Source organism: Peromyscus leucopus, chromosome 2 (genome assembly GCF_004664715.2).
Source record: "Peromyscus leucopus breed LL Stock chromosome 2, UCI_PerLeu_2.1, whole genome shotgun sequence".
NCBI lineage: Eukaryota > Metazoa > Chordata > Mammalia > Rodentia > Cricetidae > Peromyscus > Peromyscus leucopus.
This window is the reverse complement of record NC_051064.1, coordinates 121,273,206-121,296,092: the sequence shown is the minus strand read 5'-3', so window position 1 is coordinate 121,296,092 and position 22,887 is coordinate 121,273,206. Positions and strand designations below refer to the sequence as shown.

Sequence of the window (22,887 nt, the reverse complement as noted above, 5' to 3'; positions counted from 1 at the left end):
TCTGGGCCAGGCCCTGCAGACCCCACCCTGCCCTTGAAGAAAGAGGCCCAGCAAGGTGACTGTGACGACAATGACGACAGAGAGAGGGCCATTAGCGTGGGGGTGGGGAGTCTGAAAGCAGCATCTCCCATCAGGGACATCTCCCCAAGGAGCTCCAGCCAATGCAGAGGCCTGAGGATGGGGTACTTCTGTCCACAGAGGCTGTGTTAGGAGCGAGAGGTGAGCCGGGCCTGGAATGTTCAGGGGGATGTGAAGAGTGAGTGAACCCAGAGAAAGGAGAAAGGGGAGTTTGGTCTCTGTGGTTCAACTCTGCCATTCTCAGGCGTGCGTTCAAATCCCACCACCTGCCTGGTTTTGATGTTAGCAAGTCCCTGGCGGATGTCTCCCCTCCAAGTCTCATGGTCCCACCGGGTTCTCTAGGCAGACCAATGTGAATACCTCCCTGGCTGGCAGATGCCCTAGTGCTAGGTGGGGGTCTATGAGGACTCAAATGTTCTGTGCAGTTAGTTCCTGGCACACGGGAAGCCCTGGATGAAGGTGCTGTTCGCTGAACAGCAGCAGCGGCGGCTCCTGGTCCCCACTGTCTCCTCCTGTGATGGCCAGCTGCCTAGTCTAGCTACAGCAGGTCCTCAGGTGGTATGGCCCCTCTTCCCTGCCCCACCCTGCCCTCAGTGGCGGAGATGGATCTGTGTCGATCTGGGCCCCTCCAATCTGGCCCGTTGGGATGGAGATGCCTAATGCAGTGTGTGTGTTCACTGCAGGACTTAGGGTGTATGAGCCCCAGGTCCCTAGAGAACACTGTCCCGGGGCCTTTTCTTCCTGCTGCTCCACCGCACTGGCTGCATACCCACATAGCCAGGGTGAGGGACAGCATCCCTGAATGGGAGAGTCAGTACTGAAGAAGGACCTGGGGGAAGAGGAGCCTGGGAAGAAGGAACTAGAAAGTGCCTAACCCAGGGGCAGGGGGAGGTGCAGGGGCAGGGGTAGGTGCAGGGGAGGGGCAGGGGCAGGGAACTTTTAGTCAGTCCTGCAATGCTGTCCCTACGCTAGACTGGACTTATGTCTCATCCCAGCACCACACACACACACACACACACACACACACACACACACACACACACACACACACTGTAGGGTCATGTGCAAATGCCTGCATGCACTGAGATGTATCTTGTATGTACGTAGAGGGGTGTGTGTGTGTGTGCGTGTGCGTGTGTGTGCGTGTGTGTGTGTGTGTGTGTGTGTGTGTACACTGAAGGAGTATGTGTGCATATACTAAGATGTGTATAAGTATGTTGAGGTGTGTTTTGCAGGACATATGTAGGTATTCTGAAAGGGATTTGTGCAAAGGTGTGCTGTGTGCACTGAAGAGTGTGTGTGTACATTTGTGTGTAGGGGCACTGAGTGTGCTGATATGTGTACCTACGTATGCCCGAGTATTACATACACTGAGGTGTTTGTACATGCTTGATTATATGCATGAGTACACTAAAGAGTATTATCTATGTTAAGGATGAATGTGTGTGGTGCGCGCACTCGTGCGCGCGCAAATGAGGTGCCTGTGTGTGAACATGGAGATGTGTACATGCTAGGAGTGTGCATACACACTAAAGTGTGTGTATGTGTATTCGTCCATGTTTATACATGTATGTGAGGGGGTGGGTGTGTACTTCGGGGAACAGTGTCTGTGTGCCTGCAGACAAGTCCATGTGCAGTCCATACTGGCCTCTGCTGAGTGTTAGGTGTGCTCAAGGGTCTGTCTAGCAAGGGTTCAGCGGAACAGGGATATGCAGCTGCAGGTTAGAGGTGAGGTCACTGATGCTGTGAACAGGAATGATGTGGTGGCGCAGAAAGGACAGGGGACTGTTGAGAGGTGCATGGGGTGGCAGGGGTAAACTGGCCAACTTCAGACTAGGCAGTCAGGTCAGCGGCTAGGAGCTCCTGTTAGAGCTGGAGCTGGCCTTTGGGGGTGGAGATGTTAGGGTTGGGTAGGACGGAGCTGGAGCTGGCCTTTGGGGGTGGAGATGTTAGGGTTGGGTTTGGAAGTGGATTCCCGGGTAGGACGGAGCTGGAGCTGGCTTTTTGGGGGTGGAGATGTTAGGGTTGGGTTTGGAAGTGGATTCCCGGGTAGGACGGAGCTTGAGGTGGATACTAATGAGCATGAAGACCACTGGGCTGGGTTTGGATTAATTGTACCATTGCAATTGAGTAGAGTTTGCAGAGAGGATGGAGGTCGGGTGGGGCTGAGTTTACGATTTGGGTTAGGTCCCGGATGACGTGGGAATGTAGACTCTACTGGGATTTGATTTGGCTTTAGGGTGGGACTGGGCTAGAGGAACCCTTTTCTGCCTCAAGGTGGCTCTTGTCTTCCCTCCTAAGGTGTGGCTGTGATTGGGGGAGGGGACGGGGTTTCCACCCCTGCTGCCTCTTCTGCCCAGGAGCTGCTCTATCTGCCAGTCGGGATGACGCAGTTCCACACTGTGGGAAAGAGGAAGTGCTATTGGGTCCTATCCCTTTGGGTCTGGCCCTATTCAACACCAGGGACTTTTCTAAGAAGCAGGAACCTCCTCTTCTCCCTTTCCTACTATTGCCCCTGCCTCCTTTATAGGGAACATATGACCTCATCAGCCTGCATTGAAGCTGCTTCAAGTTGGAGCGTAGTTGTACTCCTGGAGTCCCAAGCTTGCACCCTGAATCTGGAGCTTGTCTTCAGCACCCTGCATGCCTCTCTCGGTCACTTCGCGACTCTTGTTTGGGCTTCCCATACTCCCAGACCACCTCTTCTGGCAAGCCAGCACACTTCCATGGCCTTCCAAGCCACGGCACCTCCTGGACCTGCTGCATCACCATCTAGGGACAAGCAGCTGCTCTCCCAAACTTCAGAGGAAAGCCAGACTGCCTGGCTGGCACTCAAGGTCGTGATGTAGCTCTTGCTGAGTATGCCGTCCGTCCAGGATCTCAAAGCACTGCACTGGAGTGGGAGGGGAGGCCAGAGCTTGGGCCCTAGAGCTAGGCTGCCCCTAGATCTGATACCAGCTTCAGCTTTTAAAAGTCACGTGACCAGAGTCTCGGCTTCTGCGCTGCAGAATGGTGATAAGGACAGTTCCACTGCAGATTTGTTTTCTAGCAACTTTTCAGAGGCCCCTGAACCCCGGAGGAAAGACCACTTGTCTGCACTCTTGGAGGCCTTCCCATCACACTCCGCAAGGCCAGCAGCATACGCTGTATGCCAAATGCTCGGCAAGGCCTGGAATTCGGTGGATGCCACCCTGTCTAGAGGGAATCCAGACAGAGCACTCTGGATATCAGACTGACACTACTCCCAACACAACTGGCCCTTACCCCGACTGCCAGAGGCTGAGAGGGGTTCTGCCAGATGTGGGGGCACCCTGGGCTTCCCAAGTAGACTGACACTATTCCTTTTGGCTAGCGCATTTGGTTTAAAGGCTGCGTCTAGATAACCTCATTGTGATTACCATTAAGGTCAAGTCCACTAGAGACTTACCACTCACAGGACTCCTGCCTGTAAGCCCACAGGCCTAAACCAAACACGGCCCAGAAACAGCCTGCTCTGTGTGACCTTGAGAGAGGTGTAGTCTACATTTTGGTCCAACCTGCAAAGCTTGTAAATGTGCTTTCGAGGGTGTAGCAATCTCTGGTTGCCATGGGGAACCCATAGGAAGCCATAACTGCCTGAGAATTCCAGTGGCTGTGAGCCTCCTCACAGCTTTGGTAGTAAGTGGAGATGAGGAAGAAACAACTGTATAATCCCACGTTAAGGGGTGGCGTGGTGAGCTGGAACTCGGCAAGATTAAGAAACCACGACTTGCCAAGGGTACACGCATCCATGGCCGCTGGGTACAGCTGTATGGACCGCACGGCAGGAAGGCACAGGGCCAAGAGCACACGTGTAAACACTCTGGGCACCCTGAAGGCCAGGGGAAGGCACCACTTTTCAGGTTTACTGCTGGGTGGACCTGGCGACTACTGTGGTCATATAGCCATAAATTCCAGAACTGAATCCAATTTTCTCAAACGCCAAAGAAGCTGCTGCTCTTCTCCTGGGCACAATGCAGGGCCTCCTGTACGGTTCCTGGCACCGCACACACACTTCCCCTTCCAGGGAAGAAAGACAAGTGGCCCAGGAGTCGGCGACGCCCACGTCGCAGAGGAGAAAATGGATCATCAGAGGGTTCCGGGTCACACAGGAAGCGGCAGCTGGTGGGGCCTGGAGGCCCTGGCCAGAGCCCAAGCCCAGCTCCCCTCCCCCAGGCTGGTGGGCGCTTTCTCTTGATGCTTCAGGGGGCAGCTGGGGAGTGGAGAGGGTGTGTCTGCTTGTTTGCCCAGTCCAGTCATCCCCCTGTGGATGGCCCGGATGAGAGGATGGGCACCCATTCACCATCTGCTCCCATTCTCCCATTCACACACAGCAGCTGCCTCCTCCTCCCCCTTCTGGAGGCATCTCGCTGAGACAACCTCATACCTCGGAGGGCAGGAAGGAGAGACTCACTCAGCTAGAGTGCGCACCCTCAGGAGTGCCCTTCACACACACACACACACACACACACACACACACACACACACACACACGCGCGCGCGCGGAGAAACCCAAGCTGAGAGAGGACGTGGACAGACTCCACTGGACTCCTTGTGCGACGTGCTAGGCACCGTGAGAGGAAAGCAAGCTCTGGGCTCAGTTCCCTGAGGCGTCCAGGAGAGGAGATCTGCCTGGGCTGGAGCACAGCCAGGCTCAAACAGCACCGAGCTTGGGCACTGGCCCGATGACAGTGAGGAAGAGTTTAAGACCTTGGCAGGGCCACTGTGTACAAAGACGCTTCGGTCGAGGGCTGGGGGTAGATGGCGAGCGCCCACTGCTGAGCAAGCATCCAGGAAGGAAGGAATATCCCATCTCAGCAGGTATGGGCAAGGGTGTGGGGGCAGGGGACCAGCTATCTTTGGCAACTTGGTCAGAGCAGAGGGAAGTAGGGAAGAAGGGAAGTTCCTCTGGATCTATGTGTCATGCCCAGCTGCCATGTGTCTTCCAGTCAGCTTCTCAACACCACTCTGAGGCAAGGAGTTTTGTTCCCATGTTAAAAGAGGAAACTGAGGCTCAGGGAAGGTGGTGTCTTGCTCACAAAGAATCCTAGAGCCTGACTATGAAGTTCACATTCTCCCCGTTGCCTTAAGCATCGGTTGTGCTGGGCCCTGAGGTCTGCGGCACTTTCGGCCCTGGACTACAGGCCAAAAGTGAGGGACCGGCTTCTGCTAGGATGAGGTGGCCTGGGCAGGCGCAGGTCTACATCTGCTGTCTAGCTCAAAGCAACACTAAAGGGGAGAGGCAACAGGGACAAGCCAGGCATGCGATGAGAAAAAGTATCTACAGGAGACTCACAGGGCCCAGCTCCAACAGCACCTGGCTAAGAAGCCTGATCCCAGGTGAGCGTTGCCTAGGATACAGGAGCTTGGAAGAGAGATGCTCCTAAGCAGTCTGAGGAGCCTCCCCACCCCCCTGGCCTGTCCCTCTACCTCCAAGCTGCTGAGCAACCCTAAGAACTGGTGTTTGGATCCCCAGAACCCACCTAAATGCTGGGTGGGTGGGTTGGCAAGTCTTGGAAGGTGGAGATGGAATCCCCCAGACAAACTGGCTAGCAAGACTAGCCATTATCAGTGAGCTCTGGGTTTGACTGAGAACCTGTCTCACTGACCTGACCTCAAGTCAGGGGCCTCCACAAGTATGCACATCTACATGAACATGTATCCACACATGTGCCCACACATACAAACTGAAAACACACACACACACACAATGGAAAATAAAATCAGTTACAGCCACTCAGGTTATACAAGTGACATCCAACCATCAAGGTGTCTGTTTGTCTGTTGTGCTCTCTCTCTCTCTCTCTCTCTCTCTCTCTCTCTCTCTCTCTCTCTCTCTCTCTCTCTCACACACACACACACACACACACACACACACACACACACACACACACACCTATGCTTGAGTGAACCAGGGCCATTCCTGCCGTTTTGAGCATCACTCAGGGATGGGACAAGAAGGTGAAAAATGTCCTTGGACAGCTTTATTATTTGTCTGGGATGGGAAGCTGCCCTCTGACCTTTTGGGGGGCCTGAGGACAAAGAGGTGACATTCAATAGGGAAGTGGGCAGGCTCTAGGGTAGGGTGGGCTGGGAAGAGGGAGGTCAAGGGCACCTGGGACTGTTGTGGAAGAGGAAATCGGCCTCTCTGGAAAGCACAGACCAGAATGAGGCAGATCTGGGCTCTGTCCTCCCCCTCACACTGGCAGTGACCTTTGGGCCACCACTTCACCTCTCAGAGTGGCAATACCCAGCAGTAAAAGGCAGATAATGGCACTGACCTTACAAGGTGGCGGGGAGTGCTGGGGCAGATAATGGCTGTCAAGTACCGGGCAGGGAGCTGGCAAATGGCGGCAATAATCATTACGCACTTGACAGAGCAGTGCATGGGGCACCATCCAGGCCCACGCAGGCTCAAAGGCAGGGCTGGGGAAGGACCTGCCTGAGTGGCGCCTGTGGGAAGAATGTCAGCCCTTCCATCAGCAGGTCCTGGGGGGGGCAGAAGATTTGGGGTGACATTATAGTCTAGCCAGGGCAGCTGTGAAGTAACCCTACTTGGAGCTTAGGCTGAGAACCGCAAGCTCTCGGGCTTCTCCAGCCAGCGGAGTTACCCTGCAAGAGGAGGGGGCCCAGACAGGGAGGGCTGCCACAGCTCAGAGTTGAAGGATCCCTTCTGGAAAACAGGCAAGTGGCTGGCAGTCCCGCCCCCTGGTGGTCACAGGCATTCTGTGCAGCCTTTGCTTTATATGATTTTTGTTGTTTTTGTTTTTCTAGACAGGGTTTCTCTGTGCAACAATCCTGGCTGGTCTCGAAACCAGAGATCCATGCCCCTGCCTCATGAGTGCTGGGATTACAGGCACTCGCCATGATTTTAAGGACCTACTTTTATTATTTTAAAATTTTGTGTATGTGTATGTTGTGCATGAGTACACTGGATCCCCTGAAGCTGGAGTTACAGGTAGTTGTGAGCCACTGAACCCTCCCGACACAGGTGCATGGAAAGGAACTAGGGTCCCCCACAAGGGACTACATTTTTATCCACTAAGTTCCCTCTCCGGCCCTGCCTTTCTGAAGTTCTTCAATACTCAGAGGCAGTTAGGAAGCCCCGGGACAGACAGCAACCTGATGAGAACAGAGGTCCAAGGCTACTTGGAGTAGCTTTGAAATTCAGCTCTACTGCTGCTATGATTACCAGCTCTACCACTTAGAGCAGGGTTACCCTGGGCAGGTGAGTTTAGTTATTATCTCTGTGTCTCCGATGCTTTATTAATTTGAGACAAGGTCTCTCTACATGACCCTGCTGTCCTGGAACTAGCTGTGTAGACCTGGCTGGCCTCGAACTCAGAGACCCTCTCGCCTCTGTCTCTTGAGTGCTGGGATTAAAGGTCAGCACCAGAACCTCATAGTGGAGATACCACAATCAGGCCCAGGGATCTACTCCAGGTATTTGGGGAAAACAGCAGCTGTCCATCCTGCACTCCTGGGGTCCATGCTGTTTGGGACATTGCTCAAGAGCTGGGATCTGGCAACTGCCCTTATGGGGGCTGGAATCTGGTTTGCATGCAGCCAACTGCTTTTCCCATGTTGATTTGTCAATTAATCAGATGGGGGGGCATGGGGGGAGAGAAACACAGGAAGTTCAAAACTCTCTTGATTTACTCCACACAGGGCCTGTCTCAGCAAGCCAACACGCTGCCTGTTCTACCTGGCTGCAGACTATCCCCAACTCCTGAAGAGGCTGCTGACTTGCCCCCAAGGGCAGTGCACGCGGCACAGCACGCCAGCCACAGGCACACTCATGGTGGGATTTCTGCTCACACGTACATTCCATCTCACACAGTGCTAACCTTTAAGTCTCCGTGCTCCCCCAGAGCACGCTGCAGCTGCAGCGTCCCTCGCGTCTCCAAAGCTGTCTCCTCTTCACACAACAGGGCCACAACACCACACCAACAGGTTACGGTTGATCAAGAGAGACGAGGTGTACATGGGGAGTCAGTCAGAAGTCAACTTGCAGAAGTTGGTTCTCTCCTTCCTGAACTCATCAGCAATCCTGGGGGCAAGGGGCTTTGCCTCCCGAGCCATCCCCTCCCCGTTTATAGGAAATCTGACCTGCTGCTAGGTCAATGGCTCTCCATCCTTCTTTCCCTCAGTTCCCCTAAGTAGCTGTGTGACTTGGAACACGCTGCGTCCTTTACTGGGTCTAAATGCTCTCAACAAAATATGAGAGGGGCTGAAGAGATGGCTCAGCGGTTGAGAGTACTTACTGCTCTTCCAGAGCAGCTGGGCTCAATTCCCAGCAGGCACATGACAGCTCACAACTGTCTAACTCCAATTCCAGGGGATCTGAACCTATATGACCTCACACAGATATACATGCAGGCAAAACACCAATGCATAGGAAATAATAAACAAAACAAAACACGATGGTATCATTAATCACTTTTCTAAGGCCCTCACCAGTGTGAAGTTTTGAATACCCAGTCTACGAAGACTGACTGAGTTCCCATGGTTTGTCCAGGATGCTTTACCCAGCTGGCAAGGGCCACATGTAAAGACCAGCCCTCAGAGTTACATGTTAAAGCTGGGAGAAATACACATGCAGCACAATGACTATTTCCACTTCCTCTGAGCAGATGAGGTATACCCTCGCTGCACACCAATCAACACTAGGTGACCAAAAACCTGCCTGCAATGGAAACATGGCCTAGGCTTGCCCTCTTAAGAGATCTGTGTACACACATGCACGCACAAAATGGTTGAGTAGTCACTGTCCTTGGCTTTGGCAAACTGTGGAGTTGAAGAGAGCTTCAGAGTCTGCCCCAGACAGAACCATCCTAAACCCACAACTAGAGGTAAAAGTGAGGCGGGCTCTCCTTTCTGAGCCTGTTCCCACCTCTAAACACAAGACACTGATGGTCCTGAAGTGTGTGCAGGGTAACTTAGAAGCTTTGGACAGACTACAGAGTGGTAGGAAGCTCTGCTCTCTCAGATGAACGGAGATCCGCGTCCAAGTGCCGCTCTCTAGGCTTCCTCTTGCCAGTCTACTGCTGAGCCTTTTCTGAACCTGCTCCCGCCTCAACCCACGATCTGCACTCTAATCCAGCCCTGAGGCAGGATGCGAACACCAGTGTCAGGGAGGCTAACCTCTGGCCGGGGCCCTCTGGAGGCTGAGCTGCCATGCCTTCTCAGAGGGTCATCCCTATGCCACTGTTCTCCTCCTCGCCAGAGAAACTTCCAAGTGGCCTCCCAGGCCAGCTGCTGCTTTGCTCCTGGTTCTACTCATTAAAGGCAGGGCTGGGATCCCCTCAGCTGTGGGTTTCTCTCTGGAGAGCTTCCCCCAAGTGTCTGCTCAGAAAAGTGCAGTACAGAGACTAACCAACTTTCAGCCCTGTGTAAGGCAGCAAGGGCTCCTGGCCTGGCCACAGGTTCTAATCTGGCCCTTCAATTGCAGCAAATGACATAGACCATCAGGCTGCAAATACAGTTATCATAATATATTTATTTTAAGTGCCATCCATGCATATCAGTTCTGGCAGCGACGATCCTAATGACACTTGGAATATTTCTTTACAGCACTAAACGGTTACAAAGAATGGGTGCCACTCACCGTCGGCAGAATATGAAATCGTGCAATAGGAAAACTGTAGAAACATTAAAACACTGACTGTCCAACAGCAGCACAGAGAGCAGGTTGTTTCTGCACAAAAGCCAATGCATGTCACCACATCTATACAATATAGGTATGTACACATCACCCTCTCGATGAACATATCAAAATACTCTATTCCATTTGAAATTATCCCAAGGTCGATCCCCTCCCACTTCAAAGGACATTTGAGAGACATGTATTAAATATTTACAGGAACACACAAGAATACATTTACATTTCAAACACTACCACAAATGCCAGTCGGACTCTTCTCCTGGACAGAGCACCTCATCTGTTTACGTACAGTTATTTAGTCTTTACCCCGAAGTCTCCAGTCAATTTAAGCTTAAGAGAACTTGCTCTGTATCATCAATTACCAACAGAAATGGCCACTAGAGGGACTCTGCACCCACCAGGTAGCCCTGTCTGGCCACAGCCCAATGGGGCCTGCTCTGAGCCCCTGGGGAACAGGGGTCACAGAAGAGTGATGAGTCTGGTCTCAAGTGCCATTCTTGGTCAGTTCAAATATTAATAAATATGTCAATCACTGCAAATCAGTAAATAATTGCCAAATGGGATATTAGCTTCACATAATGTGTAAAATCATCATCAGTGGTCCTACCCAAGCCAGTCTGTTTCAGAGACTGCAGTACTCCAACACCCAATTATTTAAAGTGCACACTGCTAGTAGCAGTCCTAGTCACGGAGCAGCTGTTTTGGTGTTTGGAGGAAACAGACTTGGGTAAACTACTGGGAACCCCATCTTCCGATGCTGTCTTCTGCAGGCAACCATCTGTCTCACCTTGCCTGGTCCTTCTAAGGGAGGCTGTTGGCGGCTGTTTGAGAATCCTCTGATTTTCACTTGTCTGAGGGGCTGTACCTGAGCTTCCCTTTTCATGCCAAGTGGGACCCAAACAACAGAGATGCACAAAGCTCTGCTTTCTTCTCAGTGATTCATTCCAGGCAACACTCCATGAGTACACAGATAGAAATCGATCAATCTCTCTCTTACACACACACACACACACACACACACACACACACACACACACACACACACACACCTTTCTTCAAGTAGAGATTACTCAACCACAGACTTGCTGAGGCTTAGTTACATGATTTACCTTTGCTGAGCCCAGAGACACTAACAATCAACTGGTGAGCAGTTATTTTTTCCTTGATTTGACAGACTATTTCCTCATTAAAACAGATTCTTTGTAAAGAACAATTAAAAATCTATTCACTGTGGGGAGGAGAATCTCCTTTTTTCTACTTTCATTATAAAATTAACACAATCAACCCATGCAAACTGTAATGTAACACGAACAAGCAACTGATAAAAGCTCCAAGTGTTTCTTGTCGGGTACTCAGACCCACCAGCACATTAGCAGACAGACTCTGGAGCTACAGCGTTACCTAAAACACCGAGGACACTGCTGTATAAACCTGCCTCCATATCCTGCTGCCTAAACAGACTCTGATTCAGATTCCAGGAAATTCCTAGGTAGCTATTAAGTCTCCAACAGCAGGACAGCTAAGTAAGATAGGAAGCATACTCACTTGGTAAAAGGAGTGGTGATAAAGAGAATGACAAATGTTTCTGATTGTCTCTGTCTGTAAACTTTTATCTGGAAAAAAAATATCCATGCTTTCAGACAAGTTTCTCCCTAGTAAACCCAAAAGAGCTGTGCATTCACAGAAAGTAGCAATAAATATTAAAATAACACTTCTGAATAATAAATACTTAAATGAATGTGGAGACATTGATTTGTCTGAAGAGCCAAGCAATATCCAGCTTCAATCTGTGCACACATTTCAGAGCTGTCCAAATGCAGTTGAGGAAACACACTGACAGACACAACACACTCCACAACTCCCTGCGTTACAAGCCTGCTCAAGAACAACAGACCCTCTGCACTGTGGGGAGTACCAACTCCAGGTTCCTTGACTTACTTGCTGGAATTCATGATTACTCCTATTTCTGAATTTTAAATAAAGGAAACTGGGCTTTGGAAAGACCAATTTCCTTTCAGCTCCCTACATCATCTGAAAGCATCCTGCAGAAAACGGCCTAAAGAGGAATAAAAACTGACAGTAACTTTCTTGTCAAGACACAATAATCCAATTAGAAAAAAACCTTGAAGCCTTTCAGTAATATTTGTACACGTATTTACACATATGTATCTATAAACTGCTTGCAGCAAAATAGGCTCTGTCTGAAAAATCAGTCTGGCACTTGTGGTTAACATCAAACTGACACAAATATGCAAAAAGCTGTCCAAATCACAACAGTTAGGAGCTACAGAGGGCACTGGCGGGAGACAAACATGTGTTCTTGCTTGGGTCAGATAAAAGCAGTAAGTTACCCAGCTAGAATCTCTGATTGTCTTCAAAAGGAATTTAGATAGCACTGGTAACATCGCTTTGTTTTCTCAACTGGACTCTAGTCCTTCCTTCCACTGAACAGAAAGGATGCTGGAGTCTGCTGTCTTGCAGAAACAAGCCTACACTATTGAATCCCAATCAAAGTCATCCTGGATATCGTCTGGAGGCAAAGAGCGCCGCATCTGGAAGGCTTGGGAAGGCATCATGTGCTGCTGGTTCATGGCTCCGTGATGGCCTGGAAAGAAGAAGGCAGGGTCAGCAGTGACCTGGGGAGGGAAGTCAGGAAGAGACCAACTAGCCCCAAAGAGCAGGTCTGAATAGGGACACTGCCTGGAATCCATCAAAAGCCTTCAACAAAGTTGTTTTTCCAGTTCTCGTTTTCTAGTAAGAACAGGTTTAGCCGGGCGGTGGTGGCGCACGCCTTTAACCCCAGCACTCGGGAGGCAGAGGCAGGCGGATCTCTGTGAGTTCGAGGCCAGCCTGGGCTACCAAGTGAGTTCCAGAAAAGACTCAAAGCTACACAGAGAAACCCTGTCTCGAAAAACCAAAAAAAAAAAAAAAAAAAAAAAAAAAAAAAAAAAAAAAAAAAAAAAGAACAGGTTTAAAGAAATGAACAAAACTCCAGGTATAATGATGCACACGTTGCATCTCAACACTCAGGAGACAGGGAGAAGGATCATAGACTCAAGGCCAGGCTGGGCTATACAGACTGACTCCAAACACACAAGGTTTCAAATCAGTCTACCTGACTTCAAAAAACAGGTCTTCTGTTTTATTAGCCTGCAGTGAGGAAGGCACGAGAGAAACGCTGACAGTCAGTTCACTAGTCTGCTCTGCTCTAATGTGTTTCAACTACATCAATCAAGAATGACAGCAGAGGACTGGAGAGATGCTCAGCTGTTAAGAGCACTGGCTCTTCTTTCAGAGGGCCCACATTCTATTCCCAGCAACTACATGGTGGCTTACAACTCCAAGTCCACTGGATCTGACACCCTCTTGTGACCTCCTTGGGCAACAGACACTCAAGTGGTACACAGGCAAAACATTCATACACCTACATTTTTCTTAATAAAAAAAGAAGTAACTGGTGCACCACTGCAGTTAGACTAGGATGTAACAGAATTTACTAACAGCAGTCCTTCCATTGGTAGAACTTAAGATAATCCTTTGAAATGCTGTAAAATTCTTACTGGAATATTACTGTTGTTTGTACTCTTTTTTTTTTTTTTTTTTGTTTTTTTGTTTTTTTCGAGACAGGGTTTCTCTGTGTAGCTTTGCGCCTTTCCTGGAACTCACTCTGTAGCCCAGGCTGGCCTCGAACTCACAAAGATTCGCCTGGCTCTGCCTCCCGAGTGCTGGGGTTAAAGGCGTGCGCCACCACCGCCCAGCTGTTTGTACTCTTAAAAACAAAATTTAAAACTACCCGTTATTTTTCTCATGAATCCTTTAACATACGATTTTACAAAATGCTAAGGTTTTCAGTGTATCACACTGTAGCAGCACAAGTGCCAACATGTCTTTAGTTAACAAAAGGATAAATCCCTCACTGAATGTCAGGTGCTAATTTGAAGCCAAAGCAGAATGGCTTCTGGCTTGAGCTCCAGCCACAGTATGGAGGTGCCTACAAATCATGTGTGTGTGTGTGTGTGTGTGTGTGTGAGAGAGAGAGAGAGAGAGAGAGAGAGAGAGAGAGAGACAGACAGACAGACAGACAGACAGACAGACAGACAGACAGACATCATATATGTGTAACAGGAGACACATTCCTTCCCCCTCATCCAAAGCCCATCAATGAGTACAGCCCCTTCCTTCCCCACTGCTTGGCACACAGCTCTCTCCAGGTCTCACACACCCTCACTGGCAAAGCCTGCTTACTGTGTTCTTCTCAGATAGGTAAGGTAAGTGAGAGGCAGTATCAGGACCTGAGTCTTAGTTTAACCGCTCATTAGCCTTGGAGTTCTGGGCAGTTTCTCTCCCGACCTCAATTCCTCATCTAGGGGATTTTTAAGGTTCCTTCCAGTTCTAATAGCATGCCCTAGTCTCCTAGCTACTTGTAACTTATACCTTTAGCCTGGAAATTATAGTTGGATTACTTCTCTGGAATCAATAGAACAGAATCCACAGAAGCTAGTCAAAGCAGGCCTCTGAAAGCTGCATTAGGTCCTGTCAAAGCAAAAAAGCCTCAGATACTCTGCACCCCAGGCTGTAAAAGAGAGCTCATGCCTTCTCAAAGTAGCCTCATTTACTGCAATGCAGCTCAAGCTTTTCAGTGTTAACTCTAGGTCCCAAATGTAGTAGTACACACACTCTACCTGCCATCGTAGTTCCTGGAGTGCTGAGCGCCTGTGGGATATGAGGATAACCAGGGGGCGGCATCACCGAAGGAGGGAGATTTTGCCTGGAATCTATGTACAAATTTCCTAATCAAATTAAAAAACAGAAGAAGAGAAAACATGTTACCACTATCAGCAAAACAAAGCAAGCATTCAAATCTTGATGGAATAGTGACCTCCACGAAGCCAAGCAGGTAAGGCAGTCAGAGTGAGGAAGGAAACGGATCCTTCTGAAATGGACTTGGTCTATGAAACAGGCTGCTATGCTAGGTGTTAAGCACACCAGCACATACTCACAGAGGCAAGGACATCTGCAGTTGTCACTTCACTAAAGTTCAAAATTATACCCATGTTCATGACTTCACTTGACCCTCCCACTACCCACACAGAAGGCCAGACAGGAATCACCCACTTCTTTCTACAGAAGTCAAAGGAAGCTCAAAAATTTAAGTAGGCTCCCCAAGGGCACAAGTCTCACAGAACCAGGAATTAGAATCCAGGTATTCTGGCTCAAAAGCTCTTTTTGCTGTTGCCCATTTCTCTACTGCCCTGAATTGAACCGTTGACTGTCTGTCCATATCAGTGAGCACAGGTTGATTCACTAAGTGGCCAAGACACAAAGCAACAGCAAAAACATGCACAAAGGCATCGCTAAACCAAGCAAAGTTAACTTTAAAATGTATCACAAGTTTGCAGATGAGAAGCATAGACCTTATTTAAATGGAATTTCGGGGGATTCTTAAGGCATTTTCTCTACAAGACCCATCAAGGTTAACAGCTCAAAAGGGTCAAGTACATCGAATCACGATGGAAAATACTGAGAGAAACAGCATCATTACCCTCCTTAGTAATTCTAGGGAAGGAAAGCCATAAAGCTAGCCCTCATCCTACCACCTAGAATTTTGAGAAGGCCACGTCTTAGGGATGCTAGTGTCTCACATAAATTACACTTAGATTCAACCAATGCAATAAAGCTAAAAAGCAACCACTATGTTTCCTAGGAAGGAAAGAAAAGCCTATCTCTACTATTAATAAAGTAAGGCACACCGGATTTGGCTGCTCCCAAGTTTTCAATAGTAGGAAAGCCAGACCTGTGTTCAGGCTTGAGATGGCTTCAGAGATGACCTAGTTCAACACCCCCTCTACTCATACATGGGGAAACAGGAGCAGACTCTAAGTCTAAGCCCCAGCTTGTTACCTAAGATAATTTGCTGAAATTCTGTCACTTTCCTAACACTTGTATTTTCACAGGGAAAAACAAAACCAACACACAAACAAGCAAAAACATGCAATAATTTCTCATTTTTCCATGCCCTCATTACAGAGCCTCACAATGACAACTTGACATTATTTGCACTCATCAAAAGAACCTTGAACTTTTCATTTTAATATCCTTAGAAGATTGGACATTTTGATTTTTGCAGCAAGTCTACACAAACTTAAAGTGAAATAATTTCATAACTATGTTTTTTAAAACAAGTATCTTTTAGAGACTTGTTTAATAACAATAAAAAGTTAAAAATGCTAAAGGATAATAGTAAGTAATTCACACAAATCACAACAGAATAGTTTTTTACCTCAAATTTTCAAAGACACACTTAAATCATTTGCCATCACTCATTTCTTACAAACAACACAATGTAGATGGATCAACATCACCCTGAGTGACACGTCACATGCCTGTTCCCTAGGACAGTGAATTTATGTAAGTGTATATAAGCCCATACCTGCCCCAATGTGTTGGGAAGGCTTCGCTGGGTGCATGGCACCATGGCACACGTTCTGCTGAACATTGCTCTGTGAGTGGATAAGGCCAGTCTGTGTGAAGAACTGATTAAGAGAGGAACAGAGATCAGCAAACTGAACCTGATCTAATGACCAGTTCTTGAGATCCGCCTGCCTCATACTCTCCATCAGACCTACAAGGAAAGATGTGGGATACAGTGAGCACAACTCTAGTACTTCAAGGGAGCAGCAATGTAAGTCTCCTCAACCCCCAGTCTCCACACACTCAGTTCCTCTGATGTGGCAGTTTATGATATTTAAGAATACCCAAGGGACTCAAAGTACTAGGCTTGAAGCACTCAGACCTGGATTCAAGCCTCAAAACCTGCATTTTTTAAAAAAAGGGCCAGATCTGGTGGCATCCTTGTAATCTTGGTGTTTGGGGAAGTGAAAACAGGTCCCTGGAACTCACTGGCCGGCCAGCCTAGCCTACCTGGTAAGCTCAGGCAATGAGAGACCTTGTCTAAAAAAGGGGGGCAGAGCTGTATGAGGGCCTGGGTTTGGATCCCCAGAACCTGACTAAAAGCACATGCCTACAATCCAAGCTCAGAGAAAGAAGCTGAGGGTGGGAGCAGCAGAGAGAACACAAATAGGGGACAGAAAAAAACCATGATGCTCACAACACAAGAGCCGGATCATGAGAGGCCAGCCACTCCAGTTAAAAACAGTGAGCTTCAGGTTCAGAGAGAGACTTGGCCTCAAAAATAAGGTAGAGAAGCAACAGAGGAAAGCTACCAACCCCTGCTCTGCGCATGTGCAAGCACACCCACATATACCACACATACATAAATTAGGCCAAAGAGATAGTTTGTTGTAGGATAATCTTTTTGTATACTGTGAAGATGTGCCCCTGCCTAAGGTGCCTTCTGATTGTTTACTAAAAGCTGAATGGCAAACAGCCTAGGCAATAGAGAATAGGCAGGATTTCCAGGGAGAAAGAGGAACTTAAGAATCTGAGGAGCATGAAAACAGGATGGAGGACAGGAAACGAGCCACATAGATTAATATAAATGGGTTAATTTAAGTTATAAGAGCTAGTTGGGAACAAACCTAAGCTAAGGCCAAGGATTCATAACTAACAGTAACTCTCCATGTTATTATTTGGGGGCTGGCGGTCCAAACAAAGTCCAATGAGAAAGCTTGCTACAAAGGCTCAGGGGGTAAAAATGCTTGTTGTGCAAGCCTGCTGACCTGGATTCAATCTTAAGAGCCAATGGTAGAAGGACAGAATTGATTCACAAGAATCATCCTCTGATCTATACACATGCACCTTGTACACATGTATGCATGTATGTGCTGGCCCACCTTATACACATACCAGACACATACGATAATAAATGGGGAAAAAAGTAAAAGGTGATAGTAACTGGGGAGCAACACTCGTGACTGTCCTACGGCCTCAAAAAGTAACTGCACACACAAACATGCAAACACACAAGCAAAAGGAGAGGGACGAGGCAAAACCTGATTCTTTTAACATGGCTAATATTCCTGCAGAACTCTTGTATGTAATGTCAATTTATTATAAGCTTTTACAAATATCCTTTAAGAACACTGCCACTGCACAAGCCATGCCTTTATATAAGATGGTGCTTCTTCTTTCTTTGAGACAGAATCTTGTTATGTGTCCCTGCTAGAGGACTACTTGCTATGTAGTCCATAGATGGACTCACTTTCAGCGATCCTCCTACCTCAGCTTACCAAGTGCTGGGAGAGCAGGCACATACCAACATACCTGGGAGGAGATGTTGATTTCAACAACAAAGAAACAATGTTTCAGAGAAAAGAGGTTCTATGTGAAAGGAATCAACCCTTACCTTGGAACTGTGAAAGGTCTACATCTGACCAGTTAACACTGCTGGCAATTCGACAGCTTTCCTTCAGCATATCAAGTGTTGCATACCAATCGCTTGAAACCCCTAAAAAGTAATGTTGACAATACTGTTAACTCTGGGATAGTGACTGCTGGAAGAATACATGCAGGAAATGGCCTTATTTATGACAGTGGCTGACCCCTGTCCAGTCTTAGAAAGGGACATTTACCAACTGTATTAGGCCTTGGGTCAATCTCCTTCAAAAGACAGATAAACTTTCCATTTCTCTCATTTTACAAGTAAAAGAAACAGAACACAGACATGTAATGTAGGATCCTGGCAAGGAACTTAAAGCTTTAATGCTGGTCTTCTAATCTCTATTATGGCAGTCTGCAAATTGCCAAATCACCTTATAAGCAAAGCTTGGTACTGGCCCTTTTCATCTGTACAGTATAAATAATAACCAGGCAGAGAAACTCATGCAAATGAGTGTTCTTGCCTCTTTCAAATTTTATTCTCCTACTTTGTAACTGACCTTAGAAGATATACTATTTGTTGGGGGATAAAGCTCAGTGGTAGAGCACTTGCCTAGAGTGTGGTGAGGCCATAGGTTCAATCTCCTACATCACCAAAAAGCTATTCTCTTCCTAAGTTATAAAGGACAGTTTCTATTTAGAAGCAACACAGTTAAGGAAATGCTCCAACTTATGGGACTGAATAGGATCACACAGTGAGAGGGGATGCTAACAAGCTCAGGCAAGCTTAGGAATGAGAAATGCCTTAACACAGTCTTCCAGAAGTGAGTAAATGCTACCCACTGCATAAATGTTGTTGGCTTTAGACCCTTTTGAATACCTGGTGTTATGGGTGTCAAAATCAGGTCAGCATTATGAATCTAAATTCCACCACCCACTGGCAATGTCATCTTATGCAAATAGCTTCAGCTCTTTAGAGCTGTGCTTTTCCTACTATAAAATTTGCTAAGTTATACTTGATTTGGAAGGAAGATAATGTATCTGGTTGTCCAGTACACAATGGGTACTCAAGCAGCTTCTGTTCCTGCTCTCATCCTTCCATTCCCCTCTATTAAGGAAAATTTGTCTAGTCTCACCTCACCTGGTGTAATTCACTGGACTGAATTATTATCAGGATACTATGATTACTTCTGACTCCCTAGGGCTGTCTTCTCAGTAAGGTACCACTGGCAAAGATGAGAGTACCAATCATTAATTCCAATTGGACTTTTCTCCCTAGCACCACAGACTTCTTCTTTTTTTGGTTTTTCAAGACAGGGTTTCTCTGTGTAGCTTTGTGCCTTTCCTGGATCTCGCTCTGTAGACCAGGCTGACCTTGAACTCACAGAGATCCACCTGCCTCTGCCTCCCGAGTGCTGGGATTAAAGGCGTGTGCCACCGCCACCTGGCAGCACCACAGACTTCTATTTCTTAAAACCACCCAATCTGTTCATTAACCATTCCCTCAGAACATATGAACAACAGGCTTAAGTTTTTGAAGAATATATTGATATTTATATGGCATACAACACCATCTGCCTTGTCCTTAAAAAGTGTTTTAATTCTACAATACAACTTTCTCAAGGCATGTATCTAAAATAACTGCAAAATGTCTAGGAAATATTTCATTAAGGTAGAAAATTTTCAATTATATTATGGAATCTACTTAGAATTATTAACTAGGAAAACAAAACCAACCATTAAAGTCAAACAAAAAATTTAAAAAGCTTTTGCCTAATAGATTTTTAAAATACTCATTTTGATTTTTTATTTTAGTAAAATAAAAAGTAGACCACAGGTTTGAGACTCGATCAGACTACCTGCTGAGAAACTCTTAAAAAACAAATAAAAACAATAAGCAATTTACTCTAAGTCATAAGGACCATAATAAGGACTCAAGTACAAGTCTTTATAGCCTAACCTATGCTGTTTCTTTTACACTTACATGGGATCACAAGATTGCAAACAGATCACACATTCCACTCTTTCTAATCTCACTAGAAGCAGTGCCAGGGCAATACAAAAATCTTAGGGGGGAAAAAAAACACAACCCTGTGAGGCTGAGTTTGCCTATGCTGCCAATGTATTTTAATTAAGGAAATCTTCAGGTCACCCATAGGTTGAATGAGATGTAATTACAGGACTACCGTAAAGAAAGAAGAAAGGAAACAAGTAGAAAGGGCTTCAGTAGTAAGCACTACACGAGACCCAGAAAACAAAGGACAGGTCTAATTCAGTAATTCAAACACAGCACAAGAAACTTACCAGAATTACAGGATACCTGCTGTGGGGGTGGGGGTGGCTGATGTGCTAACGTCTGATGCTGATGGTTTGGATGATGCTGCATGTGCTGATGTGGAGAGGGGTGCTGGGAGTGAGGTGGCTGGAGCTGGCTGTGTTGCTGTGGGTGTGATGCTGGGTGCTGAGGACGCTGTGGGTGCTGTGGTAAACCATGCGGTCGATGGGGTGTGTGTGGAGAGGGCTGTGTGTGCATTTGGGGGTGGGACAGTGAGACCTGGGCAACCGAATTACTACCTGTGGCACTGAGGCCACTGTGACTGTTGGGCAGGCTGCTTTGGTTACTGTGTGGGTGAGAGCTCACTGTACTGCTAGGAGAGTGCTGATAAGAGCAGGAAGTGTGGGACTGCTGGGAAGATTCAGAAGGGATGCTCATCAAACCTACAACAGAAGATCATTCACAGTCAGATTTCCTTCTATTGTATGACACTTGCAGTAGCATTTTTACAGAGCAAAGCATACACATGTAAGAAAGCAACATGTGAACACACACACACACACACACACACACACACACACACACACACACACTTTTTTAAAAGTGCCATAAACAAACCCACAAACATGGTGCTATTAAACTCCAGTGGCTACCTCATTGTTAATGCTCATCAGAACAAAAACATAACCCATGTATCCTTGTGGTGTGAGAATTCTTCAGCATAGTGCTCTAAGATTCCCTTATAATCAAGTAAACTCTACATGCCAAAACATAACTATACACAGGTCAGTAAGAAACAAGAGGCACAATACAACTTCACCCAAACCTCATCATCATGACTCTAAAATAAAGCAAGTGAAATTAAAACATTTATATTACAAAAACCCAATGACATTTAAAAAGCAGCTCACCTTGTTGACTGAGTGACTGCTCAAAAACTGACTTATAAAGACTCCGAAATGAGGCACTGAGATCTTCAAAGTTGTATTCTGTGAAAAGCAGTTGTTTATCTCGTTCTGGAAGATTGTACTGTGGCTGCTGCTGAGGCGTTAATGATTGAGAGACTGGTTCTGGATGGTTAGTCACCTAATAAAAAACAACAATGAATATAATGGCTTGATATTAGTGCCAGTTCTGGAATCCAAGTCAATAACCTCAGCCTATGGCTTTCCCATCCTTTAGCCAGGCACACCTTTTAAGTGTCACAGAGAAAAATCATTGACATGGATCTTGAGGAATCACAGAAATCCTATCCAGCCCCCACATGCATAAGAAAGAAAACAAGTTCAAAGAAATTCAATGACTTGTGAAGACAATGCACATGAGAGACTTGCTGGGACAGGAATTCTCCCTATCTCTTCGTGATTTCTATGGACTGTACTATACTATAAAGCTACCAATACTTTTTCTATTTCTTTGTATCATCTTTATATAAGTTCAAATACTATCAGCAGACATATGACACTGCCCAAAACAGCACTCTTCGTTTCTAGAAGGTTTTGTTTGTTTTGGCTCTTTTGGGGGGACCGCCACCCAGCTCCCAAATAAATCACACACAGAGGCTTATTCTTAATTAAGAATGCCTGGCCTTAGCTTGGCTTGTTTCATGCTAGCTTTCCTTAACTTAAATTATCCCGTCTATCTTTTGGCTCTGAACTTTTCCTTTTCTCTTACTTCTGTGAATCTTACTCTTTCTCCATGGCTTGCTGTGTAACTAACTGGGTGGCTGGCCCCTGGAGTCCTCCTCCTTCTCTGGCTGCAAGACCTCTTCTCCCAGATTTCTCCCTCTATATATTCTCTTTGCCTGCCAGCCCCCTCTATCCTTTCTCCTGCCTTGCTATTGGCCAGCTCTTTATTAGACCATCAGGTGTTTTACACAGGCACAGTAACACAGCTTCACGGAGTTACACAAATGTAACATAAACAAAAGTAACAACCTTAAAATAATATTCTTCTCCTAGAAGGAACTGAAGGGACAAGAATGGAAGAGGGAAACACTACAGAAGACTGGGGCTGTAAGGCCCTTGCTGGAGGGCCTGCCCAGCATGTACAAGACCCTGAGAACACTCCTAATACCAACTCCTGCCCTCTAAAGAAACCCAAAACAACTCCCAAATCTGTAAACCCAAAGGAGATCCTGAACAAAAGGGAATAGACAAGAGCCTTGAGTTATACAGGTAGCAGTGAAAGACCACCAACACCTCAAAAGTAAGAAGCGCTGGGTTTATGTTAAGTTTAAAAGGCATATTTGTTCATTTATGCTCTCATGAGTTAGCTGCCTGCATACCATGACATGTATGTAATCATGAGGACTGAAATTTGGGTCCCTGGAATCCAAGCAGAACTGGATGCAGGAGCATCCACCTGGAATCCCAGCAGGCCTAGGACAAGATGGAGAATGCTGGGAAGCTCAAAGGTCATCTAGTCTGCATCATGCAGCTATAAACAAGAATTATCTCTGTAAACAGCACAACCTGAAATGACTTTTTTTTTAATGACTATCTTTAGTTATTTATTTTTTGTGGTGGTAGGGATGGAACCCAAGGCCCTATATATGCTAGGCAAGTGCTCTGCC

General features: G+C 47.0%; 1 protein-coding gene across 6 annotated transcripts in view; it reads right to left on the bottom strand.

The window, feature by feature from the left end:
* Nucleotides 1-9,575: 9,575 nt before the first annotated feature.
* Foxj3 (forkhead box J3) overlaps nucleotides 9,576-22,887 on the bottom strand; it is a 98,085-nt gene continuing 84,773 nt past the window's right edge. For 5 of the 6 annotated variants that reach the window (XM_028886471.2, XM_028886469.2, XM_028886472.2 and 2 more), the window contains 6 exons: nucleotides 21,224-21,398; nucleotides 20,342-20,755; nucleotides 18,066-18,167; nucleotides 16,191-16,382; nucleotides 14,443-14,550; nucleotides 9,576-12,365 (listed from right to left, as the gene is read on the bottom strand). In XM_028886471.2, the coding sequence (XP_028742304.1) occupies nucleotides 12,250-12,365; nucleotides 14,443-14,550; nucleotides 16,191-16,382; nucleotides 18,066-18,167; nucleotides 20,342-20,755; nucleotides 21,224-21,398 (1,107 nt within the window). In that variant the 3' untranslated portion in view covers nucleotides 9,576-12,249. The remainder of the gene's footprint in view (nucleotides 12,366-14,442; nucleotides 14,551-16,190; nucleotides 16,383-18,065; nucleotides 18,168-20,341; nucleotides 20,756-21,223; nucleotides 21,399-22,887) is intronic. The other variant, XM_037202900.1, reaches the window with a different exon arrangement.